This window comes from Anser anser (assembly GCF_964211835.1).
Source record: "Anser anser genome assembly, chromosome: 5".
Classification (NCBI taxonomy): domain Eukaryota; kingdom Metazoa; phylum Chordata; class Aves; order Anseriformes; family Anatidae; genus Anser; species Anser anser.
In genome coordinates, this window is record NC_139725.1 from 45,496,860 (window position 1) to 45,515,716 (window position 18,857).

The 18,857-nt window shown below is 35.5% G+C and overlaps 1 protein-coding gene across 11 annotated transcripts in view; it reads right to left on the bottom strand.

Moving 5' to 3' along the window:
• Nucleotides 1-4,877: 4,877 nt before the first annotated feature.
• CEP128 (centrosomal protein 128) overlaps nt 4,878-18,857 on the bottom strand; it is a 127,548-nt gene continuing 113,568 nt past the window's right edge. For all 11 annotated transcript variants that reach the window (XM_083839759.1, XM_083839768.1, XM_083839769.1 and 8 more), the window contains one exon: nt 4,878-14,137. In XM_083839759.1, coding sequence (XP_083695885.1) covers nt 14,031-14,137 — 107 coding nt within the window. In that variant the 3' untranslated portion in view covers nt 4,878-14,030. The remainder of the gene's footprint in view (nt 14,138-18,857) is intronic.

Here is an 18,857-nt window from a genome sequence, read left to right on the forward strand (position 1 = left end):
GGCTGCAGCTGAGAACAGGAGGCAGGGAAGAGAATTGGGGGACAGACTAGAATGGCTGACAAATAACAAACAGGAACAAGAGAATGAACAGACACAGACAGGCACATGCAGATAATCCAGTTGAGCTGGAGACTTGTGTACTCAGACCCTGAGGTAAAGAGTAATTAGCAGTGCAGGAGTTTACCTGCTCTGAAAGGAAATGGAATTTTGAAAAAGAGCTTGAAGAGACAGCATGATGGGGCCCAGACACAACCAGGGATGTCTTGTGGACCACTGTGAACCCTCAACTTAGAGCCAATTCCTCCCTCAAAGACTATGAAGGTTTGAAGCAAGAAAAAAAAAAAAAAAACGGTTAGAATAGGTTAGAATAACTATCCTTTCTAAAAAAAATAAAAAATAATAAAAAAATCTTAAAACCTTTAGGTAAAATGGAGTAAGATTGATAGTATCTACAAATTTCCTCCTGCCCACAAATGAGTCCGTTCTTTTAGGCATGGTCTCAGACCAGCGTCATGGCAATTTTCTGAGCTGCAGCAAATGCTGCACAGTCCCTCCTTCTAAGTCCCCAGGAATGTTTATTTCTATCACCTCTTCAGCTTGGCAGTGTCTCTTCCATGCTTCTCTCTGCAATGTCCTACTTTTGCCTCTTGCTGAGCTCTCCCTCTCTGAAAACCCCACCCCACGTTCTGAAAACTCTCCCTGAGCGCATTCACTTACTCCTTGGGGAGAAGTCTTCCTGCCTTTCTCCAAAGGTTCCTGACCCCATCAGTCTCTTTTTAAAGAAGCATGTCATATAAACTCAAACAAACAAATCAAATACGACCCATTGTACAAGGATTACAAGACAAAAAGTTTTAGGAAATGGAAAGTTGCATGTGCCCTGAGGTAAGATCAACAGATGAAATGCCAAGAGAGCAACTCAGGAACTCTGAAAAGATGACCCAAAACCTAGCCATGAAATCTGAAAAACTATTCTCCTAACTTCATTTACGCTGGTAAGATTTATTATATCTGTATTTGGTGGATGTCCTAATGGTTTTTATTCAACAATTTCTACTACAAAACAGAACTTACATTAGGCCAAGAGGAATAATACTGCTTTTCTAGACAGGGTGGATGTGGGTTGAATTTTTGGGAACAACTCTAGTAAAGCCAGATTTAGCTTGTTCTGTCTCTATTGCTGTTGTTGGTTGCAGCAGTCTGTGCTAAGTGCTGCAGTATGTTTTATCATTGCCTTTTGGAAGTCATCACAAAATTGACATTTAACTGATTTTCACATTGCTCCAGAGCAATTCTCAGATTCCAAGATAAAACCCAAATTTTAATTTTCAGCACTTCTTATTGTTCTCATTTCACATCTCCCAGGAACCTTTTGTAGACCCAGTCTTGTACTCTGGTTTAGTTCCTAACTGAATTTGAGGCACCAGGAGGTAGACAGGGGCAGGTCAGGAAGAAATACCGCTTCATACTTCAGTGGCATCCTCAACCACAAAACAAGCATAAGGTGAGACCCACACTATTGACCTACAGCTAGATGGAGCTTCTGAAAAGGTAACAAATGTAATTTCCTGATACTACCACTGAAATGTTTCACTCTTTCTATCAACCTACCTTCCTTATGCATTGAAAAATCTTGTGTGAGCTGTAATGCAGCGTGCAAGTGCATCAGACATACTGACTTGGCCTCATAGTCATCCTGTTCTGTGGAGATCATTTAAGTTTCGTTTTTCAGTTGGCCTTTTCCAGACAGTGTTTGCTAGTGTTTTTTTTTTTCAGTTCTACCTAATGATCACTTTATTAAGGTATTCAAAAGGAGACTAGAATAAACTTCTTGTTTTAAATTTGTAAAGAGGCCTGCAGGTTATTTGTCTGCTTCGAGAGCTGTATTGTCAGAGGATAGATCTCAGGCTGAAGCCTCCATTAGCAGCTGTAGCCTGCTGCCTCCTTCAGAGGCAAAGAAGAGAGATCTCATTACCGCAGGACAGTTTATGAGGCCAGTACACAATTCTACAAACCAGGCACACAAGAATGCCTCACTTAAAGCTGATCTGCATCCAAAACTGCCAGCAGTTCTGACTACCTTCCTTCCATGCCTATTGCTAACGGGGAGAATTCTACAACCCATTCTTTAGAGCAGGTGAACTGAAACAAACTAATACAAAGCTTGGCTACCCATTCCTACTTTTGGAAGTTTTTAAAAGACAGCTATAGTAAACTTTCTTCTCTTTGTGGCATTTAGCACAATGGGATCCAGGAGTTAGGCCAGTTCCTATGTGATATAATAATGCAAACACTCTATAGGATGTTCCTGGCCTTTCTTTTCTTTCTTTTTTTTTCCCTTGTGGATCCTACACTACTTATTATTCTTTTGGTAACCGTTTCTTCTTATAAAGTGCCATCAAAATTACAATATGTTCTCCCTGGAGTACCTGTGACTTCAACTAACAATTGGCCTTAAAAAGCATTTAAAAATTTAACGTAACTGCTTTGTGCTGAATATGTTCACTAGAAGCTGCAGATAGAAATAAGGAACACTCTAGTTGATTTGTACATGCCTGAAACATCGACTGGAATTAAACACCACAAAGAAATGAATAAAAGCAAAGTAAATATGCCATATTTAAGCAGTTGCAGTGTATATACATTGTATATACAGCCACATGCAACACTCGCAGCTCCTTCTCCATGTTGGTACTACTGCAAGACCATATAATTTATATATAAGCAATGTGATTAAAAATGTGGACCAAAACATATAATGACATATTTTATTATAGATTATACATATTACATAGATATAATACCATTATAGTTTTATAACCAGATCAATGGCCCTGTGCACCAGAAATCAGCTCTGAGAGACAGAAAATTTATATACCTATGTCAGGTATAGAGGATGTAGGATAGGACAGGTCTAAGTTCATATCACAAAGATTCTGTTTCTTTTCCCTGCCCTTATCACTTTAGACTACTCTATCCTTCCTCCCAGAGAAAACAGGAGTGCAAAAAATGTAACATTGATACAAAAAAAGAACTCCATATCTCAGTGAAGTGCTAGAGGGGAGACAAAGTGTATGTAGCAAATTAAACCGGAATTTGGCAAGAGCTTCCAGGTTAAATCTTGGATGCTGGTGAAGACTGTAAGTAATCTCAGCTGACAGTTATTCTAGCTCATTAGCCTTTAGGCCAACCCACCTCTAGAACCCCATAAAATTAGCAGTGGGGTAGCAGGAGCTGGAGCCAAAAATCACTTTTTAAAATCCAATTACAACATACTACTAGTTAATGTCAGTTACTGTTCATTTGAAACATCATTTTGAATGCAAGAATGTGTTTAAAATATATTGCTGTAAAATAGCATCTCTCTGCTCTTATAACATCTAAAATAGTCACAGTAAAATTTGTTCTTGATGCTGTTGCTGTGGCGTCTGTGATTACTCCTATGGCTTTACTGCTTGTGTGTATGAAATCTTGTAAATTCATGATTTCAGTTGACATCACTACAGGACACCATCAAGTAACAACTCCTTTCTCAACCTTGCTGACTGTAGTTTTACAGGTAACACTAGAATTTACCTGCTGATGATAGAGAAAAAAATAGTCTGAGAAGGAAAAAAGATGCTTGCCATAAAAACAAAACAAAACACAACTACAACAACAACAACAACAAAAACCACCTGCAGATCATGTAACTATGTAAAAGACAAGCAAAAACTCTTAACTGCAAGAGGAAAGGGAATACATAATTGAGGAGAACTGAATTAATAAAGTAATTACAGGCTTTCAACGAGCAATTTCTCCTGATATAAAGAAAGTGTAGCTTGGCCATCAGTCAGTCAGTCAAGAGAAACCAGAATGAGAAAATATCTTTATATGGAACAATGCAATGTGTATGCAATACACTGCAATGCATATCATCTTATTTTTGGTTTTACTTTGTATTTGAAAATATAATGCAAGGCTTTGCTTTTCCATGAAATGCTTCCATAGAAATTTAGATCTACAGAACTTTTCAGCAACGATTTTTTTTCCCCATTAAATACTGTAATAGCTCAATCATTTTGAAAGTTTAAATGCATCCAGTCCCACTGATTTCAGTGATCTTTTGTTTAAGGCAATAAAGGACTTACCATGGAATCCAGAAGAAACACTCATGGAGAGACCCCACTGTGCAGGTGGACACAGTGAACCCCACCTGATTTAAGTGCCTATGCAAGCCTATGCATTGAAAGTAGCTGTCTGGTTTCCCTTTTTCTCCCCCAATGGAGATCTAGTGAACACAGTTAGTGCAGGTGGCTGCAATTCATTTGATCAAGCCTTAGGTATTTCCTTTGGGGCAAGATGAATCATGCCATAGGTCCTGGGTACTCTGCTAACTGCAAAGGTAGGTTTGTTTAAACAGAGGCATGTATTCTGTACAAACCCAAGTTTAGTCAAATGAATTTCATTTACACTTGGTATGAGGCTTGTCCCATTCAAGGACACCTCTGAAAAAACATGGTGATTCACGGCCAATGTAAACACCCACCCCTATTGTAAGACTACATGTTGCCAAATTTATTTTTTGTACCATAATGGCTTATAAATCTTTTATCTAAATAAATGTTTTAAACACACCCTTCTAAAGAAAAATATTGTCTCACCTCAAAACTACCATCTTAGTTTTTAAGCAAATTTTACAGTAGACAAAAGAAAACAAATCAAAAATCCAAGAGCATTTTGTTGTTCTCAGAAGCAGGCTAAAAAACAAAATCAGACAAAATAAATCCACATCAAGCATATAGATTTCATCAAAACAAACAAACAAAAAAAAACAATTACATAAAACAGGTTTTTACATGAATTTGGCAGTGTTAGGCAAATGAATACAGATGCTATGTGCTGCTTGGAAAAATAATTTATTTTGTTAGCTTACAAAAATGACAATTCATGTTACACTTTAAATTATGAGTAAAGCTAGCAACTTTGAACCTGCAAAGGCACTAACAGTCTCCTGAGATGCGATAAACACTTGTGATCTTGCTTTCAGAAACATCTTGGTGTAAGTCCAAGTCAGCAAATAGTAATAAAGATTGATATTTTTGTTATTATCTCATTGGCTAACATTTTACATTCTGATTGCAGAAAGTAGGTACAAATGTTGATGTTACATTACCATACGAACTTTCTTGGTAGAGTCATAACCAAACTTATACATAAACATACCTGCAGATCCTATGTCAAGCCACCAATTTACAGCAGCATACTCAAAGCACAATATAAGGCTTTCTTATACTTTGAAATGTCATCTACATGATCTCACCACTTAGTATTCTGCCTGGTACTTTATTTAAAGCGAGATTTGATTCTCGCTGCATGTTGATATAAATTAGGCATAGGCATACTGAAGTCAGTGCAACCATACAACAATAAAACTGGTACGCTGATGTGACACGAGTCAGACCTCATGCATGTAACCGAGCACTGCAAACTTCGCAGGCTGACAAGGACACATGCTTAGAAATAACACAGAATGAAATTTCTCCTTTTATACTTCCACAATCATTTGTTCCTAAATACATGAGAGGTGTTCTGAAAATGCGAATTGTAGATTTAATTGTACATGCATCCATGCAATTCACAAAAATAATAGCCAAGAAGTAATTTAATTCATTATGTAGTTTTTAGCACTGCTGAGATGATTTTTTTCCATCCTAAAAGATGGTAGCTAATGAAAAAAAAAAAAAACACCAAAAAAAAAAAAAGATGAAAATATCTTGGAAAGCAACCTGGTATCAAAGCTATCATATAGCCAAATGTTGAAAGACTTACTGCAGAAGTTAGAGAATATCTGAAAAATAGACAAAATTGTTTTTATTTCAGAAGTCTCTTTTTCAAAATAAAGAAATAAAGGTATAGCAATAATGTTGCTCTTTAGATGTAAGATATAATTAGTTTCTGCCTACATATATGAAAATTTTAACTTTAGGTACTTTTTGAAGTACTGTTTTTTGTTGAAAAACTGATGTGAAACAAAACGTAGTGGTGAGTGTTGTGAAATATAGCTGATACATCTTAAAGAGATGAACTATCCCTCCTTTAAGGTTTAATTATTATTTCGAAAAAGCTGTAGTAACCCACAATAACAACAAACATTTTTCTGAATTTCTCAAATTTCATAATTTTATATTAAGGGCATTTAGAAGTACAGTGGTTTTCATTATATAATTGAATTTTAGTCTTCTTGAAAAATAAAAGTACTTATATGAGAGCCCAATTGAACCCCAAATCTTATTTCTGAGATTTTTTTTTTGAGAAAAATTCTAGTTTAGAAAAAAGTGATAGTGTGTAATTTTTCCAAATACTTACAGTCTGCTAAGAAGATATTTTGATAAGATATGGATTTTTTAGTATGTATTTGTTTGCTCACTGGACCAACACATATAGTGGACTTGGAGACCTCCAAAATGCAGTGAAATATAGGTTGAGAATATTTTTCCTTCTCCTTTCTTCAAGCTAACTCCAGTGATATTAGTGACAAGGCCTCTGCTAACTTCAGTGAGGTCTGGATTTCAAAGCACAAAGGATTAGTTTTCTTTTAGGCCAATAAAATTTTACAGTGTATGATCATAAATGTTTATGCATGTCTATGACTGTAAGCTATGTAATTATGTGAACAGGACTATACTTGATGTCTACGCAGCTATTGCAAGTCTCAACACACCTTTACACTTTGGAAATCAAATATGGAAGAAACTGGTTACTTCAGCAATGTCAGATTCACTAAGCTGCCTCTCTACTACGTTTTAGAGGAATGAAAAGTAACTGTAAGTTTATACAGATGCACAGAATCAATTCTATGAGACAGAATAAATAGGATATAAATTTAACAAAGACAAGACATACACATTTTTTTACAGAGGTTTTCCTAATACTCTGCTGAGAGTTGAATTTATACAGGAACGTGGTCAGGTAGCCTTTTATATTAAATCAGGAGCTGGAATCCTCCTTGCTGAACTACTACTGGCAATGGTCTTTCAAGGACTTTATGTCAGGGAACAATTGCTTGCCAAGGAATTTCATTCCAGTATGCCTATCACCATTACATTAACAGGTAGGAGGTTTAGAGGTATCTAACAGACCTTTCTGACTTTATACCAGTACAGAGCACCCTGCACACATCTAGTTCAGTGGAATTCCGAGATTTTGTGCAGTCATTTTACAGCATACTGCAGCAGCAACACTAGGATGTGTGGACTAGAAAATGGGGACTAGAAAATGTGATGTAACATGTCCACTGTCACATGTGTTGGATGCTTGGGCAACCTGAGTTTGAGAATTTCCTAACAGAAATGCCAAATCACAAGATTCATTTTATTTCACTTTTAGAATACTAAATATGAAAAGCATTGTATTTTATTTGAATTAAATAAAAACAAAAGATCTGAATGAAAATTACTCATGCAGCAATTAACTTAATTAGGAGAGCCTGTTATGTGGTATTGGGATTAGCTGCTTTTTTATTTATCCCTAAATTAAACAGGAACTGGCAGCATAAAACGATAAAACATTCCAGAACCGAAAAATGACTGTTTTTTTTTTTCTTCTCACATATTCCCAGGGGAAAACAAACAAACAATACCCAAAAAAAAAAAAAGCATTTGCTAATAAGCAAATATATAAATTTCAGCTTCAAAAGTGATTCACCTTCAAAAACAGTGTTACACAGCATGAACACTCTTGCGTTACCTGCTGTCTAAATGCCTATTTGTCACTTTTTTCCAGCGCACCTCATATAAGAGAATTGCCCAAAGTATAATCAAGTCTAAGACAATGTAAGTGAGTCTCTAACAGTAAAAGATGATATGAGATGGGACTGATGCCTATTGATTAATATATTCAGGGGCTAGAAAGGTAGTCTATAAAAGGCAGTCACTCCAACTTAAGAAATGACTTGCATTGCGGAAAAACGAAGTGTTTCTTGACTTTGAGACTTCCTTTTTCTGCTTTCACAAAGATATTTTTATTTTACAAGAAAAATCCACCCCACTTTTTTTTTTTCTTAAAACTTTTCTGATCAGTGCTTCATTAACATATGGATCTCTAATCACACAGTGGACAGCATGCTAACAGATCCAAATTCCATGGCTGGAGAGCCTGCTGATGTATCTCACACTGACTATGGATTCTGTGCTTTTTAGCTTTATGACTTCACCAGAGACCTCTCTGGTGAAGACAAAACAAACAACTCCATGGTTTCTGATGGATTTACTGACATTCTCTTAGTCAAAACATACAACAAAAATTCTGCCAGCTACATGATGTCTTCATGGTTGCAGCTGTTTGGATGAGATTGTGTTGTCAGTGTTGGACCCGGCAGCGAAGGCCTCGCTAAAAATGGTGCACTCACTGAGCTGCATATACAAAATAGGTTATTCCACAGATGCAAACTGTTCTCTCGGCCAGTAGTAAAATACAGCTCATCTTCATCATTTTCCACAGTAAGTCCAAAACTGGGTCACTGGCGGTTTCTGTGAATAGCCTAATGCCAGTACATAAATTAGGCTGACTTCCCAGCTTGCTTAACAATGTGAGTGACACAGAAATGTACATTTGCAGAATGATACTGTGTGATCTCCTTTAGCAAATTTTAGTATTGCTTCTCAAAAATATTTTAGATATCAGCAACTGTTTCTACTGAGAGTACTGAAGGTCAGTAATAATACTGACATACTGAAGAAAAATTCTTTGTAATATGAGATTTTGTGGTTCTACACTGTTCATAGGCAGATCTCCTGCATTAGTCTGTAGGCCTTTTTAGGCCTTTTTTCTGCCTGGAATTAATAATATTTCAGGATTACCACAGTAATGTTTATCTTCCGCTATTTTCCACTACAGACTGACAGTAAAATGAATGATAACATTTAGAAAAATCTCAGCAAACCTAGTAAGATAAATTTCCTTTTGCCTGTGGGATAAACTCTAAAATTAGACTTGTGATCTGATAATAGTTTACCAAGTAAGCTTTATTCTGGCAAACAGATAAAAGTGGCAGAATTTACAGGAAAAAAGATGTTATAGGCAACAAGTGCCTTCATAATTACTGTCATTCCCTGGGCATATCAACTACCAAATTATTAATGTGGAGTAAGTGCAGAAATTATGATATGTATTCTGACATACTAGTGCAATGTAGATGACAGATGAGAAAAACAGTCCAAGATAAAAACAATTCTGGTCTGACAACAGATGAAAATAAAACAAAGGAAAAATTCCTGACTTATTCAAGCAAAACACCAACTAAGGAGCCATTTGCCTAAATAAAGATAGCAGAATTAATCCTAATAGAGGTTTATTTATACAGTTCCTGTACTTAAATATAATATTTTAATGAAAGCATGTTATAATCAGATTCCAAGATTATTTAGTTTGAAATAGTACCACACAGGTGCTTAAATAAAATGATGAGAAATTAAAAAAAAAATTGTCACTGCATATTTTCTGATGGCATATGATATTTCAGATCTTACCACTATTATGGCAAGAAAAAAAAAGGCTCATTCCTACAGGCTAAGTAATGGCAGATTTGCAACTCCAGCTTTGGAAACATGACTGCTATTGTTGTTAGTACAAATGATAAATGCTGGAAGTTGCTGTATTTTAACCACAGTAACCTCTTTCATTTTTGTTGTCAATGTTCCCAGAGGCATTATGTTCAGATTTTTTGAAAGACCAAGGTTATCAGATTCTGCCCTGCTGTACTTCTGTATACAGTACTAATATGTTTTTCAGATTTAAAATCTAATTTAGTTCTTTATATAGTAAAGAAATAAAGCTCCTAACAGCTCCTAATGCTTATGGTAAGAGGTTGAGATGAGTTGTGCTAGAGTGGAAAATATTTTAATATGTAAAGAAAATAATTCATCCAAGATGGGTTCTTACTTAGGGATTGCTTTTATACAGATGCAGATGCCAGTTCTAAAGCAGTTCTTAAATTAAAACACCAAGAACAAAAGTGTTCTGAAATTCAAATCATAAGCTGCTTCCCATTCCTTGTACTACTAGGTTTTCTCTGTATCTGCTTCTAAATTCTTCAATTAGATCAAAAATCTGGAATGTGTGTTATATTCTCCTGCAACCTCAGATACTGACCTGCAGCTCTCACTAGCTTCAGTATCAATTACTTCTGTGAGGTGAAGGCAGGGCTTAGAGAGACTTAAATGTGTTACTAATGCAGTTTTACAGAACCATGGTAAAATTTCACTGTAACAAGCAGTCTACAGAAGTGTATGAATGAATTCTTCTGTATATTATAGGTATGAGAATGTATTCAGGTCTTAAACTACTAACTTGCAGCAATAAAAATGGTATCTGTATTACAAAAATACACAGTTCTTTACTGTAATAGTAACATCAGCATTTTCATTTATGAAAAATCCATTCAGTGCTATACAGTGCAGACGCTATGCCTTGTAAGCCAGAGATGAACTGATATGCAGATTCCTTAGCTCAAAAAAATGGACTTTAGAGAATATAAGAATAGTATTTCCTTTGTTCTAAGGAATTTTATCTTCTTTATTGACATTGGTGAGATAGCTGAAACAAAACTAGTAATGTGGCTGAGGTCTGATTATTCAAGTACTTTCACCATCACTGAACATTGGCTTCTATGAAAATTTTGAGACATGTAAGAAAATTGCTTTGTTTTATATCATAATTTAGTCCTGCTCCACTTCACTCCACAAGGGACAGACACTGCCTCCTTCTACTTTTATTATGAAGTTTTTTCTTAGGATAACAATTACATAATTACTAAATATTTAAAAGAATTTATTTTTATTATCTTCTCAAAAGTAATTAAAAATAAGTACTCTTAAGTCCACTGTACATCACTAAAGAACTGAAAGACATTACAAAATTTAAAGGTTACTGTAGTGACAATTATTTGATGCTGAAATGAAGGTCCAGTGCATTTCTGAAAGCCTTATATTGAACCACTGTATTCCAGGACAGCATTAAACAACACAGATGCCTTCTATTAGCTTGTCATATCCACTAATTAGTACATATATACAACGTTACCTCGTTTACCAAATACTGACCAGAATAAAAATAAAACACCAATTTAGGTGGGGTTACCACATGTTTTCATTATCAAAAATTACTGCTTTAGGCAAGAATGAAGGAACAGGTCATTAGAGGGTTAAAATCAATTCTGATGACCAGAAAGGACAATAATTTTTAAGATACGAAATATAAATATGCTTTATACAAAAATGATCTGGTTTTCTACTTTAAAAAACTGAAACTGGTCAGAGGAATATTATTTCAGTCCAATATGGAAAAAATATTATTTCTTAAACCACAAAGGGACAGTTTCATATAATGTCATGAATGGAACTTCAGCCTTCAGTAAAAAGGAAACAAAATTCACTTCGTAATATGAACCTCTATCAAAGGTGGAAGAGAGACAAATATTACATGCTATCTGGATTGCCAGGCCAAGAGGGTAAATTTAAGAAACAATTTCCTGGCTTTGGAAACTATAAGCTTACTCATTAAAAATTCCTCTTTGTGTGTGTGTGTGTGTGTGTGTGTGTGTGTGTTTGTGTGGTTTGGTTTCTTCCCTTCTATTCCATTTAGAAATTTTTTTTAAAAAGGAAAGAAAACTCTACTGTAAACCCAGTCACACAGCTACAGGCAAATATACTGAGCACTGAACATACCGAATTTATTCGCCTAGCAGTCATTTCTGTCCTGCATTGTTAAAAAAATGATTTAATACTTTATGCAGTAGTGAGGGAGTGCAGAATGCTTATCCATAGTTGTCAAACACTACAAAGTAGTAGTGATACTAACAGTTTTAAGGGAAGATATTTCAGATTTGTGAGTTACAAGTGAGGAAAAAATGTATAAATACATAAAATGGTAAGAGCAATGAATATCCAGATTTTTTACAAATTACTTAAGAAAAAGAGAGGATGCTATTTTTCATATTGCTTCTCGTCTGAGACTCTTAGACCATCATTCATTTACCAACAGGTGCTTTAGTTCAAAATCTATTTCAGCTTCAGTAAAGTGGGTTGGGCATACACTTAATCCATCAGCAATCCACGCATCAGACTCATTTGAACATGATGTAATTTGAGAACATGATTTACTGTTGTATAATATATTTAAAAATTACCTTTCTATATTTTTTGCCATATTTTTTAGGTACCATAAAGTCTGGAAGCTGGAGACATTTTATTTTGCAATTTTCTAATATTTTACCAAACCAGTTAAAATATTTTAAACAGTCTATTTCCAGCTGTGCTCTGATCTAATTAAAAAAAGAATAAATTACACATGTTGGACACACTTAAAGTAAGTTTAGTTTATGGTAACTGTGGCCTGAGTTAAGCACTGCTTCATGACTTCCACACTCTTTGTCGACCATGACACAAACAGGTTTCTGTTTGTCTTGCCTTCTCCAAAATAGATTATTTGTTTTTATTTTTGTCCTGGCCTTGTCATTGCTGTTGAGATCAGAAAAGATGAATGTGCCTGTTTTGCTTTCCTGACCTTCAATTAACAGATGTGCCAGAAGTCTGCAAAAAGCCAATGCCAGCACTACTATGCATAGCATTATACACATACAGAAGGTAAAATGTTTTAAAAACCATGTTAGAAAAAAAAAATTGTATAGAAAACAAAAGCAAAATTAATTCAATATTTTCTTATTTTCTTGTCCAATTTTGTTGTTCCCAGCAAGAAGTTCTGTTTGAAACAGGCTGAATACATATACATTCTGACAAGCCCACAGAACCCAGAGGGACTTCAGAACACTTCTTCAGAAACTTAAAAAAGATAAAAAGGTCCTATTTCCAGGTGGCACATAATGACCTGAGCATCTACAGTGCTAAAAAATATAGTTTTTCAGAGAAACACTTCTTAAGTATGAAAAAGCATACAAAACAGAATTGTTGTAATGGTGTTCATGTCGCTACAGTACTCTGATAGATTTGGCAGGGTTTTTTTAAGGCACATCAGTAGTTATTCAACCAGAAGCACTGGAGAAGGGAAATAAAACCAGGACCATCAAAAACACTAGCATTTCTTCTGACAGCAAAAGATTCTGCTGCAATGTGCTGTTTGAGATCACAGTAATCCAGAATTGTACCTTATTTGTTTAAAATAGAGACATCCACATGAATACAACCATGCAGTATTGTATTTCCATAACATTTTAAATTCATTATGACATCTCTTCTAATAGAGAAGAAAACAGAATAAATAAGTGATCGTTAAATGTTGCTATTAAAATTTTCACAGCCACATGGCAGTGCCCTTCAACGTGCTTCATACAGACGGGTGAAATGCTGGTGCTGTTAAATGCCTTACCACAGGTTCCACAAGGTCAGATTTGCCAAACCTAACAAAATTATTCTGATCAGAAGAATAGCACTAAAAACCTTACAAGTGACAGACATATGCTGAACCTGAGAGCATCATATCAATTTCCACTGATTTTGAGGAAATTTGGTTTTGTTCAATATTTATTGCTTCTTCCTTAAACGATTGTTGCAAATTGAAGAACCTGAAATCATAAATGTGTCTATACAACACTGCATAATGACTCTTTTAATAAATATTAGGACAAAGTAATTTCTGAATATTTTTTGATTATTAATAGTGTTATTAAATCTTATCAAAAAACAAATGTCCACACTATTCCTGTGTAGGGGTAAATACGCTCATAGCAAAGATTAACATCACAGTTCTTTCATTTCATAATATTTCAGGGATACAATAAAATTAGTCTAGGACTGCAGAAACAAATGTAAGAGGATACCATAGTCCCAAAACCACTTTGGTGCACAAGTTACATAAATTATCACAGGAGCTCATTAGACTTGTTCCTGGGGCTGTTCCACTTTGGCAGGGTTTGGCAATTGCTGAGTCATTAAGAGTATATCCTCCTACAGCAGATGAAATTACGACTGCTCAAAAAGAGTGAGAGTGAGATGGAATTTACCACAGAGAAAGCTTTTGTATTTTTGTACAATGTTCTACTGCTTCCCTCTTTCTGCTTGCAGCTTCGTTTCATTAACAGCAACGTTAATGGAATCTTCCTTTGTGGCACTTGTATCAAAAGGAACCATTCTTTTCAAATGTGCTAAAAATAAGAGTCAGACAAAAAAAGTAATTAAACATCTTTAGAAAAACACATATTCTCCTTTCTGAGCATGTATATGTTTATTTGAAATATGTTTCATGATGTAATATTATCCTTTACACAGCTATAATATGGTATTAATAAATATTCAATATTAATAATGGTATGAATTGAGAAACAAATTTATTTTTCTAGAGGAATATATTTTAATGCTATTTTCAATCACAGAATAAAGCGGGGTTGGAACAGACCTTAAAGATCACCTTGATCCAACCACCCTGCCATGGTCCTACCACACCAGGTTGCTCAAAGCCCCATCCAGCCTGGCCTTGGACATTTCCATGGATGGGGCATCCACAACTTATCTGGGCAACCTGTTCCAGTGCCTCACCACCCTCATACTAAAGAATTTCTTCGTAATACCTAATCTAAATGTACCCTCTTAGTTTAAAGCTGTTACCCCTTGTCCTATCACTCCACTCTCTAACAAAGAGTCCCTCCCCAGCTTTCCTGTAGGCCTCCTTTAGGCACTGGAAGGCCACTGGAAGGTCTCCCTGGAGCCTCCTCTAAATGAATTTGCATTTTGCAATTTCCAATTATTCCAGGTTCTTACCACTGTGCAACACTGGAAGGTTTTGTTCTAGAATGGCGTCTTACAGCATTATGGCATTATGTCTTCTTAATTTTAATTAAGTTAGTTATTTATAAATGTCAATTCAAACTGTCTTAAGAGCTTATGAAAAAGTATGCATAGAGGGATAAAGAGAGACATCAGCATACATTGTGGGAGTTAATTGTCATGACAATAAAAATCAACATTTACAGCAACTTGTTTTTATTCAGCCATGATATCATTCCTACTATATACCATGTTGAAACAAGAGTGTTGTTTATCACTAGGTCCAAAGTGTCAGAGAAGACTGTGATCCTAGATACAGAAGTCTGGAAAACTGGTGGCTATTTTCTTCTCCATAAAGTCACAGCTTATGAAGCCCTGGAACATAAATTCCCAACAACACCAGAAAGCCAGAAAGCCATATGGCTGCTGGGAAAAGATCCATGTTAAAACCTTGAAGTGATGAACTGTACAAAGAGAGAGAGGAACCAATTCACAAAGCTAATGTAAAGCATCTGTAACTCTTGGGACCTTTGTGCTATAAAACTGAAGAAAAGCACAGTGGCCATGAAAAACAATTTCTGAGGATTATTCTTTAGATAACAACAAATAGTAAAATTTTAGACTAACCATTTGGTCTGATAATAACGTAGACTGCAAACCATGTCTAATGAACAATTCATTGTATAAATTATGTCAGTTAAATATTGTGCTTTCTAAGAACTACTTCTATAAACATGAAGACCAGACATAAAACTGTACTAACTACTCTTCCTTTCACCTTTGTGCTGATTGGCAACTTTATGTTAAATGGATGCAGACTGTTTTTTCTAATTATTCTTTCATATTTTCTTCCCTTTCTTCAACCAATTTGGAACTTAGATCTCAGGTTTCCCCTTGAAGATAAATTAAAGTATATTAAATGCATCTGCTCTCTCCAAGTCATATGAGACACACATTGGGAAGAGACTTTCTAATACTGCCTATTGACTCTATAATCTGTAAGGTTTTATGAGTCTAAGAGAGATGTAGTGGAGATACACTAAATCACAAAGGCTTGCAAACCGCTCTGGAAACTGAATTTAAAAAAAAAAAAAAAAGTCTTCTATTTCTGAAGGAGTAAGGAGATGAATTAGTCACAGCAAATAGGTGATGACACTTACAGGTAGATTTATTAAAAGCTACAGGAGGCTAGAAGCAAAAGACCTCAAATTAGACTTCACTGTCAAAGCCTAAAATTATAACTAATTAATATCATTACTGAAATTAAAAGTTCATGGAGTTTATGTGAGTAAGATGAGTGAAGTAGCTGATTTTATCATTTGCTGTTCAGTGCCAGTTACAAGAAAAGCTTCTTGTAACATTAATATCACTGCAGAACTTTCACTCGAGAACTATTGCAACAACTTTAAAATACACTTTAAAATTTGAATGGTGGAGTACAGGGTCAGCATAAAACATTCAGTCACTAACTAATGTCTATGGATTCATTCAAATGCCTTAAAGTATCACAAACATCCACAAAGGGATTCAAAAGATGTGATGGGACTTATGGGAAATCTGTGCCTTCCTGCAAAGACACCTAGACAGATATACTAGAACTTATAAAATACATAAGATATCTTCAACAGGCACCTGACTTGCTCTCCTACTTAAAAATTGAGCACAAAGAACATACAATAGCACTTAGGTGAAAAGAATCATCAAAGTGAGAAATTAAAAACCTTTATCCTATCACAGTCAAATAAAATCAGAAATAGAAAAAAAATATCTTAAGACTACTTCCTTGTTTTAGCCTCAGAAAATCTGACAAATGGATTTGTAATAGAATGCAATTAAGGAACTAAAACTCCAAAGATTTATTTTTTTTTTTATATAACCAGTTCCTTTCCCTTAAAAATGAATAGGAAAAAGTAAAAACAAACAAACACCTCAGCACCACTCTGGGATTTGGAAAATATTGGAAAATATGAAATATGAAGATCTGCTTCACTTGTGATGTGGAAAATACCTTCCTGAAAGTTTTAGACAAGAAAAAAGTCCCTTAGCCATGACTGAATGCAGTTTCAAACAAAGCCTTCCTCAAATGCTTAAGACTTTGCAAATATTTCAGAATGATCAACATTGAATCACTACTGTCTTTCACTCACCCCTTGTCTTTTAAATCTGGAAAGCTAAGTGTTGGTAAAAACCTCTCCCAACTGAATTAGAGAAAAAAATGGTTTGTCAGGTTGGTATTCTGGTTCCCCACACACAAACTCTGCTGTACCTTGGGCTCTCCTCTTTCTTCCCACAAATTAGAAATGTTAGAAAATATCTCTTTCAAGGGCTTGTTCAGTTTATGTCTTTGTTAAGAATGCCCATCAAGTACTGGAACATTAAGAGGATAGAGTTTGATAAGAGCATCTTTTCCACAGGAAATAGAGAGAATGATTCATATTTACTACCACTACTCAGAATAAGCTACTGAAATAAAGGAGTTTTAATCCTACTATCAGGCTCCTAACGTAGCATTAAATCCAACTAATGCTATAAGCAATGTGTGTAACTGTGATTACTCTTAATGTTTAAAAGAAAATAATATTTAACCAAAATAATAATGAATTGACTACATACACTTCAGTGTTCAACCCAAAGAAACATCCCTGTTCCTGATAATAATATTCTTTCCTGTATCAAGGAAGCCCCTATGAAAGATATTATATTTTTATGCAAATAGCAATACAATCCTGTTTCAGTTTCGAAACTATAATCCACCAACATTATGTCACTCCTTTGTGAGGCTGATCACCTTTAGCATTTGTAAGTCACCGTATTTCATAGAATCATGGAATCATTCAGGTTGGAAAAGACCTCTAAGATCATCTAGAAAAGACCGTCCAAGATCATCTTTAACCAGTCCACCAACTTATTCTATCAAATTCAGTGCTCTTTGCTGGTAGAAAAAACAGAATAGAATAGCTTCAGTTGAAATGGAAATTATTTCCCATTATTCAATTTATCTCATTAACTGATCAGCTATATAAAAATAAAGTCTACTTTTCTAACACCACTATTCCATAATTGCCTCATTTGACCACATCAGAAAAATGTTGCAAGGACATGACAGCACCTTATCAGGCACTTCATCCAGCAAGTTTTTGCAGCAGGTTTACAGAATCAGGGAGGTACTGAGGTGGAATGGACCTCTTGGAGATCATAGGATCATAGAATGGCTTGGGTTGGAAGGGACCTTAAAATCATCTAATTCCACCCACCCTGCCATGGGCAGGGATGCCACCCATTAGATCATGTTGCCCAGGGCCTCGTCCAACCTGACCTTGAACACTTCCAGGGATGGGGCAACCAAAGCTTCTCTGTGCAACCTGTTCCAGTGCCTCACCATCTGAATTACGAATTTCCTCCTAACCTCCAATCTAAATCTCCTTTCTTTAACTTAAAACCATTCCCCTTTGTCCTATTGTTATCTGATTAAGCAAAAAGTCGCTCTCTATCTTTTTTTATAAGCCCCCTTTAAGTACTAAAAAGCCACAATGAGGTCACCCTCAAGCCTTCCCTTCTTCAGGCAGAACAACCCCAGCTTCTCAGCCTTTCTTTGTAGGACAGGTGATCCAGCCCCTTGATTATCTTCATGGCCCTCCTCTGGACCTGTTCTAACAGTCCAACTTGCCTGTAAGGTATGGTTTGTATATTTTTTTTCTATACCCCTACCAGGCTGAGCTGCACTTTAACTTGGATGACAATATTATTGACAGGGATGATATCAAGGAAAATGGAAAAATAACTCTGAGTTGGGGGAAACTGTTCCTGGAGTACAGAAGAGACTGAGGCTTTCACTCATATGCTTTGTTGCTATTTTTATTATTTAATATAGTCTGCAAAAAGATATTAATCACAACCTACAGATTTTGAGAGGAAAAGAAACCAATTAGCTTTAACCTCATCAGATCAACTCAAGATTTATTGCTGATGACTAGTAGTGTACAGTAGCGTACTCATTCCATGACAAAGAGGTTTGGAAGTGCAATGAAGCCTGAAATAGGACTTTCCATGACATAGAATGGAACTGGTTCCACTCACAAGGTTGCCAGAATGCAAACTGGC